General features: G+C 34.4%; 1 protein-coding gene across 1 annotated transcript; it reads left to right on the forward strand.

Moving 5' to 3' along the window:
- The first annotated feature begins 8,593 nt into the window (after positions 1 to 8,593).
- LOC148597711 (uncharacterized) lies at positions 8,594 to 9,352 on the forward strand. The gene has a single exon (XM_088562058.1). It carries the CDS (start codon positions 8,594 to 8,596, stop codon positions 9,350 to 9,352), a length of 759 nt encoding a protein of 252 aa, XP_088418184.1.
- Positions 9,353 to 13,298: the final 3,946 nt, after the last annotated feature.

Here is a 13,298-nt window from a genome sequence, read left to right on the forward strand (position 1 = left end):
CATATTTATAGTTTTGATTGATTTTAAAATAATAGAGGTAAAGGATGTTAGGTGTCTGTCATATGACAGCTGTACAGTCCATCACAAAATGTTTTCCATTTCTATTAACAAGTTGAACTAATTATGCTTGTATGATATAGAACATTTAATTTTAGACTGTCATGGTATTTAAGGACTATAAAAATGTTCTTTATTTTCAATTTGCCTCTCATTACAGAATGGACAATTTTTATCTTTTTTTTTCTATGTATAGATAAATCTACCCATACCAATCATTAAAAAATGGGTGAATTTAACAAATTGCTGCTCAATACTATTATTTTTAGATTAGGACAGTATATTACCTTTCATACAAAACATTTTTGACAAAGTCTAGTTTGGAGGACTCAATTATTTTTGCTGATTTTTTTTTCCAGTCAAATAATAACAAAACATCTTTTACCAATGAGTTATCCATACTAAACATTTAACACAAGGAAACAATATACAGGCTGTAAAAACGTTTAAGGGTTTAAAATTGGAAAGAGCTACTATTATAGATAGAATCAACCAGGTTTAAAAGGTGTTTTTGTTTTTAACATTTTAAAAATAATTTAACTCTCCAGCTATTTTCCCTCACTTTTAAGTAGGTCAAATCGTATTACAGGGCCAAAATTAATTACTGTTACACATAGGTAAACAACCCACTGAAACAAAAACAGGTCAGGTTCGCTAACCACAATTTTATTTCTCAACTGACTCAAGGAAAATGATGTATCAAAAGCTCATATTTAATAAAGACAATTGAAGAGCAATCTGTTAGACATGTTATATTAAAGTTTGAACTTGTTTGACAGGCGAGACGAAAAAATTCGACCACCCCCTTTTTTCTCAAGAACCAACATTTCTGTCGGATTCGTTAATTTGATAAAAAATATAATTTTTCGTCAGTTTCTGGGCCCATTCATTTAAAGTATTACAAAGGAGAGCCTAATACCACCATCTAATAAAAACTCGAGTTAATGTACTGATTCTCGAGAAACAAAAACATTGCCTGAGGTGAGAATTACTTGCCAGCGAGAACTACAGTACTGCCTTTTAAAAATAATTTGACATTTTCTTGATAACCTAAATCAGAGACTTCATTAAAGTTTAACTCCAGTGCAAACACAAATTTAGATTCTTTTTTTGTAATGAAGAACTGGGGCCTGCGAGTGTAAATCATACCTCATCAAGGTCAGCTCAAGAGCTGTTTACTTACATGTTCAAATCAGCTCAATGTTTCACAAATATTATTCTTTTCATAATTAGTTACTGTTCACCCTAAAATCTGTGTTTGCATTCGCATTCAAAATTAGAGTTATATTACAATGTATATTTAAATTTTTGATTTTTAATCTACACTAAAATAAACAGAACTGAGTAATGGTCAGCTACGTAGGAGAATAAGATGATAATAATTAAACTCGAAACCAAGAATTTCACCTTGCATCGGAACAAGGTTAAACAAACAATAAATGGTTGCCATCGACCCTCTTCATCCACTCCTTAAGTAGGTCACAATCATAATATTTTTTAAATACTTTTTATTATTATTTTTTATTTTTCATAACAAAGAAGTTTGTGTGGGGCTGGTTTCTATGGTTATTACATGTACTATCTAAATTTCCCTTAAGGTTCCCCAATATACTAATGAAAAAAAGTCATGTCCCAGCAGTAACAAAAAGTGACTGTTCTTATAGAGAAAATTCACTGCTTCCTTAAATCAAAGAAATAAAAATATGTAGGTTAATTTTGCGTTACAGTAAAAATAATTTCCTGATTTCTGAGTTTTTTAGTCTTTTTAATTTTTTTTACTTGTTAAAAGAAGTAAATATGATGTGTTTTTAAAAAGTTTGGGAAAAATGCGTATGTATGTAGGTATATCACTATTCCACTGTTGCTGTTGTCAAGAACCAAAACCAGCCTAAAAAAATATAACTCCAATTGTATTAACCAAATTATAACATATCTTTTCGAAAATAGGAAAGGCATGCAATGTTTTTTTTTAAATTTTGTTTTCATCACATGATACATGTACAAGTATGTGTAAAACATTCCCACCATCTGTGGAGAACTATTATATTCTGGGTATCTGTACAAATTAATTTGACCCGCTAAATGGAAAAGGATGTTGCTATATATGCCCTTAAGGGTTAAAAATTGTAAAGTATGGTGAAGTGCTGCAAAGTTATCGACCATTTTGAAGGCGAGGGGGAAAGGGGTATGGGGCTGGGATTTTGAAAAAAAAAACATATTTTTACTCATTCATTATTTAACAAGGCAGATTTTGAAATATAAATAAAAATATCTCACTTGTGAAACAAAATTCCTCATCCGACCCCAACCCTATGTAATGTCCTTTAGGCAGCAAACATTATTTTTTTTCAGGGCTGGAGGTTGAAACCATTGAGTTTTTTTCGGATAAAAAGTTTGTTTCTGGAAAATGTGGAAAAAAATAATTTGACTTATCACTGGAGAGAAAAAAAAAAGTTTGATAAAAAAAAAATGACAATAAAATAAATCATGCTACGTGAGAGATGCAGTAGTGAGATGACAAAAAGATTGTTTACAATAGATGGTGAAAAAAATATTTGTTTTTGATTGGCCCTGAAAAAAATTATTTTTGCTCAAGGAAAAAAATGTTTGTTTCAGGAAAAAAATCCATAGTCCCCTTATCCCCCTGCCCAAAAAAATCAAATGGTTTCTGCCTTATTAATATTATGAAACTTGCAGAGACGGTACACATATGGTCAAGCTCACGGTGCTTGCTGATATAGGCAGTGCCTACTCCATTTAGAAGAATATCCAGGCTACATTTTGTACATATAAAACCAAAACATGTCCATCAATTGTTGTTTTGAATTTTTAGTGGAGTCCTAATATTTTTACCACCAGTTGGATTATTCCCTTTTGGGATTCGGCGCAGGAGATATTCTTCATTTTGAAAACAAAAAATATCTCCAGCGCTGTATATACTGTATAATGAGTTATTTATTTGTGTATCTATGCTGTAGCCATTGACAGCATTGCGCTTTGTAGTCTGAATTTCATCTGACCCTGCAACCCTCCTCTTTTTTATTTGGATATTGATATGTCGGGTTGGAGTCAGAACGATGTGCCATACAAAAAGTTTGAGATTCAGCGGTACCGCAGAATATCGCCCTTCACGCGCTTCTTACGACTTTCATGTTGAAGTCGTGTAGGTGATGCATACCTAGTTCGATTCGGGATTCATTTTTCTTTATGCTGATATAAGTTTTATCAGCTTTTTGTCATCAAATCTCGGTAAAAAGAAGTTTGAAAGCCTTAACCCAGGGTCAGCAGCCATTTACTTTCGATTTCCAACTTTGAGTGACGCAAGCAAGATTTGGTCGTATGCGAATGAGATGGATGCAAGTCGTTCCGGCCCCTAACCTGTCTGGCCCAAAGTCGTTCCGGCAAAAGTTGTTCTGGCCCAAGTCGTTCCGGCCCAAAGTCATTCCGGCCCAGTGGTATTGTGAAGCAATATCATATATATTGCTATACTTTTATTAGAGTTGTATTGTTAATTTAATGAATTTCTTCTTTTAGGACCCATTTATGCCCCTTATTCTAACCCCCAAAATCTATACCAACCTTACTGTTGTAGTTTGCAATACTCAAATTTTCACAAGTGTCTCCAGATGACCACAACAAATCCAAACCAATATGCGAGTGAACAATTTTTGGGGTTGTATAAATATTTGAGATAATTTGGACTCAGACCTGTGAATACATGTAGATATCTTTTATTGAGACCAAAGAGTATAATTTGGAATTTATGTCCTCATCTAGGACTTACATGTAGTCAACAGAACCACACTGGTATTCAGTTGTAAGAATCAACCATACATTCATATGAGGTAGTACGTATATGTATTACTGATAGTTTTTATAAAATGCAAAGAGATATGGCTGTTTTTTTTTCTGAAAATAATATTAATCTTTAACTTAGATCAAATTTCCTCTGAAACTGCAACCCTCTTTTTATTTGGATATCCCAACTCAACATACTCATAACTAATTAAAAAAGAGGAGAGTTGCAGGATCAGAGGAAATTTGAATGGTCTTCAGGTAGTTGCAAGTACTACATTTTTGTGTAGAAAGTCAGATATGAACATAATGAAACAAAAAAGCTTAACTATGCTATATATAAATCCATGCAGAGATGTTTGGTAGTGAAAGAAAAAAAAACAAGAAACGGGTATACAGACATCCAGTTCATCACAAGTTACGCTGCCAGTTAAAATCTCACGTTGAAATAACATTATGTTAAACTTCAATATATTAAGAATCTAAGCAATTGAAGATTAAAAATAAGTGCAAAACATAATAATAAACTGCTATTTAAATATATGAAGCAATTTAAAATCCAGTAGAAAATGTAGATCTACATGATTGCCTGCTTCTGCCTTATGAAAAATCATATCTGTTTACATTTCATTACCTTTGACCCCAGAAAAGTAACAATAGGACCGTAATGGTAGGGCATTGACAAAACCTCCGGATTTATGCTATACCTATTGGCGGTTTATACGGTCTTGACTATCCTTGCGGATCTCGCACGACCGCTCATTATGCTATTTGGCGAGAATTCTTATTTATAGTACAAGTGAGGACACAGACTGGTAATGCCCGAGGGGTAAGTATGGACGCAGACTGGTACTGCTCGAAGAGCAAATCTGAACAGACATACGTTTTGTCTTGAACGTATTTGCATTGTATAGAAAACCTTTCCATGGCAAGCCGTTGTGGAATTTATTCCCCATTTATTGATATTAATAAATATATAATAACATGTTAATGAATATTTATCAACATGCTAATAAATATTTAATAACATGTTATTAAATAATTATCAACATGTGCACAATTGATTTATTGATATAAAAGAGTAATCAAGTGAGCCGCGATTATAGCGGTAATCAAAAGAATGTAATCCAGTGACAAAGACCAGACATGGAAAACAGACACACACAACAAAGGACATAAAGTAACTAAAATCATACATACAAAGTAACAAAAGTAAATGAGCAACTCGGACTCCACTAAAAACTGGGAGCATGGACCAGGTGCACCGGTAGGGTAAGCATCCTCTGCTTTTCTAGAAACACCCGCCGAGTTGCTCATAAAAAGTCAAGTCCGGGGTAGACAAACGAGAAAAGGCAAACTATGACCCGTTGAATAAATCAGTTTTCATGGTGCTGATGGATACATCATAACGATCCACGAGTTCATGATGACCATAAAACTTCTGTAGTGATGACTTATTGTAACAACATAACCCTGTTCCAGAAGCCTATTTGTTAGAGTTCTAGTGCGATACAAAAAGTCTGCGTAGTTTCGGCAAGCTCTGGCATACCGTGTGAGTTGTGATATGAACACTCAATACGCAGGTGCTGAAGGGGTAATCAAGGGAACCAAGGTTATAGCGGTAATCAAAAGAATGTAATCCAGGGACAAAGACCAGACATGGAAAAACCGACATTCACAACAAAGAACATAAAGTAACTAAAGTCATACCTATAAAGTAACAAAAGTAAATGAGCAACTCGGACTCCACTAAAAACTGGGAGTATGGACCAGGTGCACCGGTAGGGTAAGGGATGTTGCCACAGACGAAAGGAAAATAGAAGAATTATAGTAACATGTTCATAAATCATTTCTTGATATAAAAAAAAATGAACAAAATATTAACATTGAATATTAATTAACGTGTTATTAAATCTTATTCCGGATTATGCATGCCGGGCAAATATCCAATAAAATAAGCAATTACAAACACTTTTCTGACCATGATTACATATTACAATGCTTCTTCCTTGAAGGTGTACTTGCATGGATGTGTTGAATTTGCTATGTCATGTTAAGGATTGGCCATTTCACTTTATATAGGTTAGCTTGATAAAATTCTGGACTCTCAGTTTTTTTTATAGATTAACAGAAACCTACAGTATGGTATCTGTCAGTTACATGGCTGGCCTTTATTTTAAAATTGTAGGGGCCATAAACTCAAAATCAAATAAGAACATTTCTTTAGGAGTTAGTAAAATCATATCAAAATTTCATAACAATTGATCAACCATAACTATAAAGTAATCGCACGAAAACCAATTTAAGTGAATATGGACGACGACACGGACGCCGCCGACGGTGATGTTGCTGTCAGCACCAAACCAATATACAATGTTTTGCGGTGACACTATTATATTAAACACACACACACACACACACACACACACACACACACATATATATATAGGCAAACTCGGGGTTTGGGAATGCTCCATTTTCAATTCCCTAAAAAGCTTGTCAATTACTCTTCCTTAGGACCAACTTAGTAGTGTGTGATTTGATAAGAATTTACGTCTATAAGGTCTGTTTTTACATTAGTCCTAGTTAAACTGTTCTCTAGGAAAAGAGAATAAAACGGCATAATGGAAAAAAATTCCCACTTACGTACTCAACTGATAACATTCGAAATTCTTATGAAACAAAATTACAATACCGGTAAATGAAGGACTTTAAGGCTAAATTCATCGATACTGGCTCACAGATACCAGTTCAAAATCAGTATTTCAACTAAATATTGTATCAAACAATTTTAATCAACTTCTAAATAGTTATATACATTTGTAGCCTAAAAAAAGAAATGGCGGCACACTCATGTGGACGTGTGATAATGAATGGAAATGATAACCAACTCAGTGATATTTCGTTTGGATCTGTTGATCAGGAATTGTTCCATAGTTCTATAGACAATGAAAGTGCTCGAGACAGGAAAACCCCCCTAGCGGGAAGATCAGATCAAGGTAGAACAATGTCCGACACCCCATCCCAACGACAACAAACAATACACTTAGGTGACCACAGCCCTAACACGCAACTCTCGCAGATCCCTAACCAGTCTTTTATCCAAAAAACTTGACACTGAATTGCAAAACAAGCCCAAAGAATCTTATATAGAAACTTTACTAGACCTTACAGATGCCGATGATAATTTGTTGACATGGTACAGGACCAAGAAAAACTACCAAAGCGAGTACTTATAGCTACAAGTATGCTAGAGATTGCTTATTATTAACCAGTTCATATTAGGCGACCCGTCCGAAATACACGAAGTATTCAGTAAAACGTGCACACAGTCCACAAGCGGGGTCCCCGAAGGGATTACCGATTTTGTTATGAATGGCGACGTGTATGCTTTTCTTCATTCTGTTATAGATCGAGTATTGGTTCTAGAAAACAAAGTTTAAGACCAAAAAAGGACAATTTTTCGTCTTTCCTGTGACCTTAAGAACGCAAACTCTACAATCGATGAATTGTCAAACCAGTTACAACAGTACATTAGTGAGACAAGTTCGAAAATAACCAATCTTATAGCTCATAAGAAAACGTTAGACGGTAAGCTTAGGGCTGACGGAGAATTTGACAATGACGTAAACGAAAAACGTATATCGGCAATAGAATCTAAGCTCAAAAATCCCCTCATTCGTCTCGCAGGAATGTTATAAAAGATAGACCCTGTAGTGAACCTCCAAGTAACGGTGCGTCAGTAATTACAGGTGACTTAACACACCAAACCGAGAATAACTCATTTGCTGGATCAGGTGTAACGACCCGTCTAGACGGTAGACGACGATGTGATTTAATTAATAAAAAATGTGTTCAATCAAAACAGAGTGATGACCAGCCAAGCGATACTTCAAATAGTGATCGCAATACACATCTGCGCGAGGCTATTAATACTGACCGCGCAATTTCAGAACCCGATAAATTACCGTCGGTACCTACTCAAACCAGTAAGCATGTCAATTCAGACGATAATGAACAATCACCAGATATTGTGAACTATAAAATACCAGTTTGTATTGACCGAGTAACATCGGAGCTTCAAACGGCGAACGGTAACAGTGACATTTTTTTTTCGGAGAGGTCAAACAGAAACGACCAGCTAGTTATTACATCGGTAATATCGACGAACGGTCAACACAGTCCGGTATCGCTCACTTTATTGAGAGCAAAGGAGTTAATGTACTTCGCATCTTAAAAGGCAAATTTATGTTTGAAGAAATCAGTTCAGCTATTAAGACAATGAAACTAGGAAAAGCCCCGGGTATAGGCAACTTACAAAACGAACACTTAAGATATACTGGGCAACAATGTATTATTGTTATCACTCGTCGGTTTAACGCGGTGCTATCCGTTGGATATATTCCTACAGTGTGGAAAAAGGCTATGATAATCTCGATCCACAAAGGAGGTAATAAACCAACATATACATATGAATCGTACAGACTAATTGCCTTGTTATCTGCTTTATACAAACTATTCGAACTCACAATTTCAAACAGAATTCAAACTTGGATTGACTTATATGATGTGCCATTTCCAAATCGACAGCAGCAGGGGTTTTCCAAAAAAATTAAGCTGTCTGACTACATCATTCTCTTGCACGGAAGCGATCTTGTCGATGGTAGAATACAAAAGTATTGTTTTCTCAGCGTTTTTGTACATTAAACGCGCGTTTGACACAGTATAGCATGTGGGACTTATGACTAAATTACAGGAACTTGGTATACAAAGACACATGTTAAGGATTATCAACGTTAGCTGTACGGATATGTATAGCGCCGTTTTTTTAAACAGTGAACTTTCTAAGTGGCTTCAAGTATCCCGTGGTGTCCGTCAAGGAGGAGTGTTGTCGACTTTTCTATATAAACTGTACATTGACCAGCTGCTCTGTGATTTGGAATCATCTAAGTATGCGGTCGCTGTTGATAAGATTGATTGTGGAAACCCACCTTTTGCGGACGATCTTGCACTCCTAGCGCTAAGTCCAGTTGCTCTTCAGTCCCTTCTTGATATATGTGTTGACTATTCAAAACAGTGGAAGTTTGAATCCAGTAGTATAAAAACTGATGTTGTAATTTTCAAACAGGGGCGCATGCTTAATGACTTTCCGTTTCAGTGGAATCTGGGTGACCACAAAATTGATATTACTACAGTGAAGACACATTTAGGTGTAACTCTGACGTCACAGCTGAAGCCTAATGAAGCTATTGGTGTAGCGTGTGAGAAAAGACGTAAAGCTTTTCACGGACTCTTTGGAATATGTGGTTTACAAATGGATACTAACCCATTAGCGAGCCTCCATCTTTACAAAACAGTAGTGTTAACGTCAGTTCTATATGGATGTGAACAATGGACCTCTTTAACAGCCCGTGATGAGCAGAAGTTGCAAGGTATGCAACACTACTCTCTGAAACGCATACAGCATCTCCGCCAAAACACCAGATTGGATATGGTGTAAACACTACTTGTAGTCATTGACATATCTCACGAAATCAATATAAAGAAACTGATATTTTTCCAAAAACTTGTTTCTTTTTGCATAGACTATATACTTTCCTCAGTAACATTAAGACTACGAATGGTTATATACCGGATATTCATGCGATTTTCATGAAATATGAACTAGATGAATACTTTGTTAACTATGTTAGTCTCAAAGTTTTTCGAAATAAACATGAATGGAAGAGAAAAGTGCGGAACAGTGTTTGGAACTATGCCACCGGCGAACGAACAATACGAATGAAAAACAGTCATGACTTTAAACGTTTTGTCGAGGTGTGTGAGCCAGAACAGACATGCTTCCGAGGCTGGAAGATGGCAAAAAGTGTCTCAGAGCTACATAACGCTTTCCTCTTAGCCAAAATTGTGACACGTATACCACAAACGGACTCAAAAATTTGTGAAAAATGCAACTCTGAATACAAGGCCACCATAGAACACTTTACGCTTTTCTGTGAATGCAATTTAGAATTACGGGATCACTTTTGGACGACAATACTTAACAATTATGGAATTCAGGCCTTCCTCTTTCTTGATGGACTGTACAACAAAACTCCTGATGAACTTTTCCATATTATGATGGCACGTACTACTGGTATACTTGAAAAATGTCCAGAAATTGAACAATCCTTAAAAGAATTCTCTAACCTTTATGCAAATTTTATCAGTAATGTTTCAAAAAACTTTTTTGAGCCGATTTAACTAACAAGTAATGCTTCAAACGTTTTCATGTTTATTTTTTCTTCTCTATTTTCCATAACTGTTTAATTTTGTCATGTAGTGTATTTTGCTTTATAATTGTTGAATGTTTATCTCTGTAAAAGAGGAACTAAAGTGTGATGATGATGATGATGATGATTATGATGATGAGTCATGTACTCAACAGATAACATTCGAAATTCTTATGAAACAAAATTACAACACCGGTATATGAAGGACTTTAAGGCTAAATCCATAGATACTGGCTCACAGATACCACTTCAAAATCAATATATCAACTAAATATTGTATCAAACAATTTTAATCAACTTCTAAATAGTTATATACATTTGTAGCCTGAAAATGTTTCCTTGGACAAAAACTGTATACTACAGTACTTGTTTTGCAGCTGTATAAAATATATCCAGAGGCACTGCCAGTATCGTTTGGTGTCAGAACCAACGTAACGTGTATATACATTCAGCATTTCAAAACACTGTAATTGACTTCTCAAGAATCTCTCATTTATTAAATCCTGTAAATCTTCACAATTTAATAAAATTTAGTTATTTTTACGTGTGTAGTATAATGATTGTCTTGACACTAAACAAAATCCTCATCCTTTAATACTTTACAAAAATAATAAAAATGTCTTTTTTAACATACACGTAGTTGTATATCAATGCCTGCATTTTTTTGATTGAGTGTATGGTGTTACTCTACATCTATAATCATATACAGTAAATCTAACTGTGTAATTCAAAATCAATGTCTATTGAATATTCTAAAACATCATCTGACATCACTATGACTGTAAAATATTTTTTTAATAACATTGCATGTGCAATGTATTTTAACTTGCATGCACTTATGTGTACAATATCATAATAAAAGTAGCTCAGAAAAGGAGGTTATAATTACAGCCTCATTTCAATTTCCTAAACTATTTCTCAGCTTATTATGCTAAAGCTCAAATGTTGAAAACCAAATTTTACAATTCTCAATTGCAATGGAGAAATAATACTGAGGGAGATGCAAATACATGCACATATATATACAGAAACTTGAACAAAGTTTATCAAGTTAAGATTTTGTTCATGTTTATACAAGTGTTTTGATTTCAAAAGCCAGTTAACCGGGTTACCCTTAATGTACTTTTGTACATGTATAAAACATACTTGATTTAACAAATGTAGACTTGACGGACCTATCGTACTTGCACAGTTCATAATTTATTTACACACAATAAAATGTACATAAAGTCATAATGTTACGATTTTCTATAAATCGGAAATTTAACAAAAAATGATAAGTAAACTTTAAGAATTAAAAAAGATTTTATATGGCAAACATCTTTAAAAAGGGTAATATTTACACGTACAATGTTTAAGTGTGAGGGTGATTAAAATTATATTTTTATGTACCAACTTAACTTGATTTGCACGAAGTCATAAACAAAAAATGGTTAAATTAAAAATCATATTAATAGTTGTTTGTACAGACAGTCTGACATATACCTATATAGCAAAACTAAAAAGCGTTGGAGCTAGCTCCTCGGGAATGTACTTACATGTACACAGTACTTTAATGTGCGCATAACCTCTGTATGTATAATGTAGAGATCCCGAAACTTCATGTTACAGTAATGGGCAGCTAATTGGACTACCCCAACTTAACAGATTCCTCAATGCCATGTGTTTTGCAACAAAACGTCGAAAAGTTCATATACATGATATACACGTGCGTGTATGGAACATGAACTGTTAAAAGCTATGGAAAAGGAAGGTCCTGTTTAACTTTGGTACCCAAGTTTTTTTCTCTTGCAAAGTGTGAAGAAATATGGATCATATTCAACTTGTGTTTTTAATAAAAATGCAATTTGAAGAATTTATACCTACCTCCTGAACTGCTTTATGAGCATTTTTCCATTGGAAAAATTTTTAACAATTTGATAAAAAAAAATCGCTTTCATAACCGCTTTTGAAAACATAAAACCCAAACCTCATATTATCTGTACATATATAGAATACTACTACTACAATGTAAGAGGTTGGAATTCTGTTCCTCCATACCCCAACCCAAGTAAGAAAATAGCTTGCCAGACAACCTCCATTTAGCCCTAAAACATGTTCCCGGTCACATACCGACCCTTCCTCAGACCCCCTACCCAAAAGTTTTTTATTTTTGATATTGAAAAAATAATAATTAAAAAGCAGTTGTGGATCCAGGGTGGGGACGGGGGCCCGGACCCCCTTAGAAAATTGTAATTTTAAAAATTGTTGAAAAATTGTTCAAGATACCCTAAGAATACCGGGTTTTATTTCAAAATTGTCTTGGGGGTCATGCCACCAAAACCCCCTAGAAAATCCTGCCGAGAAATCTTTTTTGCCTCCCCCTTACCTAAATCTCTGGATCCGCCACTGAAAAGTCTGCCGATTGTCTTTCAGAGCAAGAAGAAAATAAAGCCAAAGATGTTTTTTTTTCTATCCTAGATGGATAGAAAGCTCTAAACTTTGGAAATTGAATTGAACTGTAATTCGAACATTTGCTTAATTCATAATTACCGAGTTAGTTTACTTTGCGGGAAAAAATTTATATTGATTATTCATGTTACGCGCATTACATGTTATTGAATATCCCAGGTTACGAATTGTTACTAACATCTATTATGTTTGAGAATTTATTAACTTTGCTCGAATTTATTTGCATTTCAGTACTGTAAATATAGTACCATAATATGTACTTTCAGAATAAAATTATATATCATTTTACGGGTCAATCTTTAGCAGTGGCCATATTTATTTACGAGACCCAATCCTATTATTTTCCACTGCGACATTTTCATAAATACATACTATAGAAAAGTGCAGGACAGAATATGTATATCAGAAATTTATACAAACATCCCATGCATGTACATGTACATGGCCAAAATGAGAAAACAGAAAACCGGGACGATCTATATACACAATATGTAGTTAACATAATAAAATCCAATTACATATCAAACTGCATGAGGATAAGGAAAACAAAACACCACACACAAAATATGTAGCACTTGCAATGTGAACTCCTGCAACCAAAAAAAAAAAAAAAAACACAAACAAAAAAAAAAACATACAAACAAACAAACAAACAAAAAACAAACAAACAAAACCGTGAAATAGCAGGTGCTCCGTAATGGTAAACATGTCGTGCTTTGCCAG

This window comes from Perna viridis, chromosome 14, assembly GCF_037379345.1.
Source record: "Perna viridis isolate PV_CMFRI_1.1 ecotype Kerala chromosome 14, ASM3737934v1, whole genome shotgun sequence".
Taxonomy (NCBI): Eukaryota; Metazoa; Mollusca; class Bivalvia; order Mytilida; family Mytilidae; genus Perna; species Perna viridis.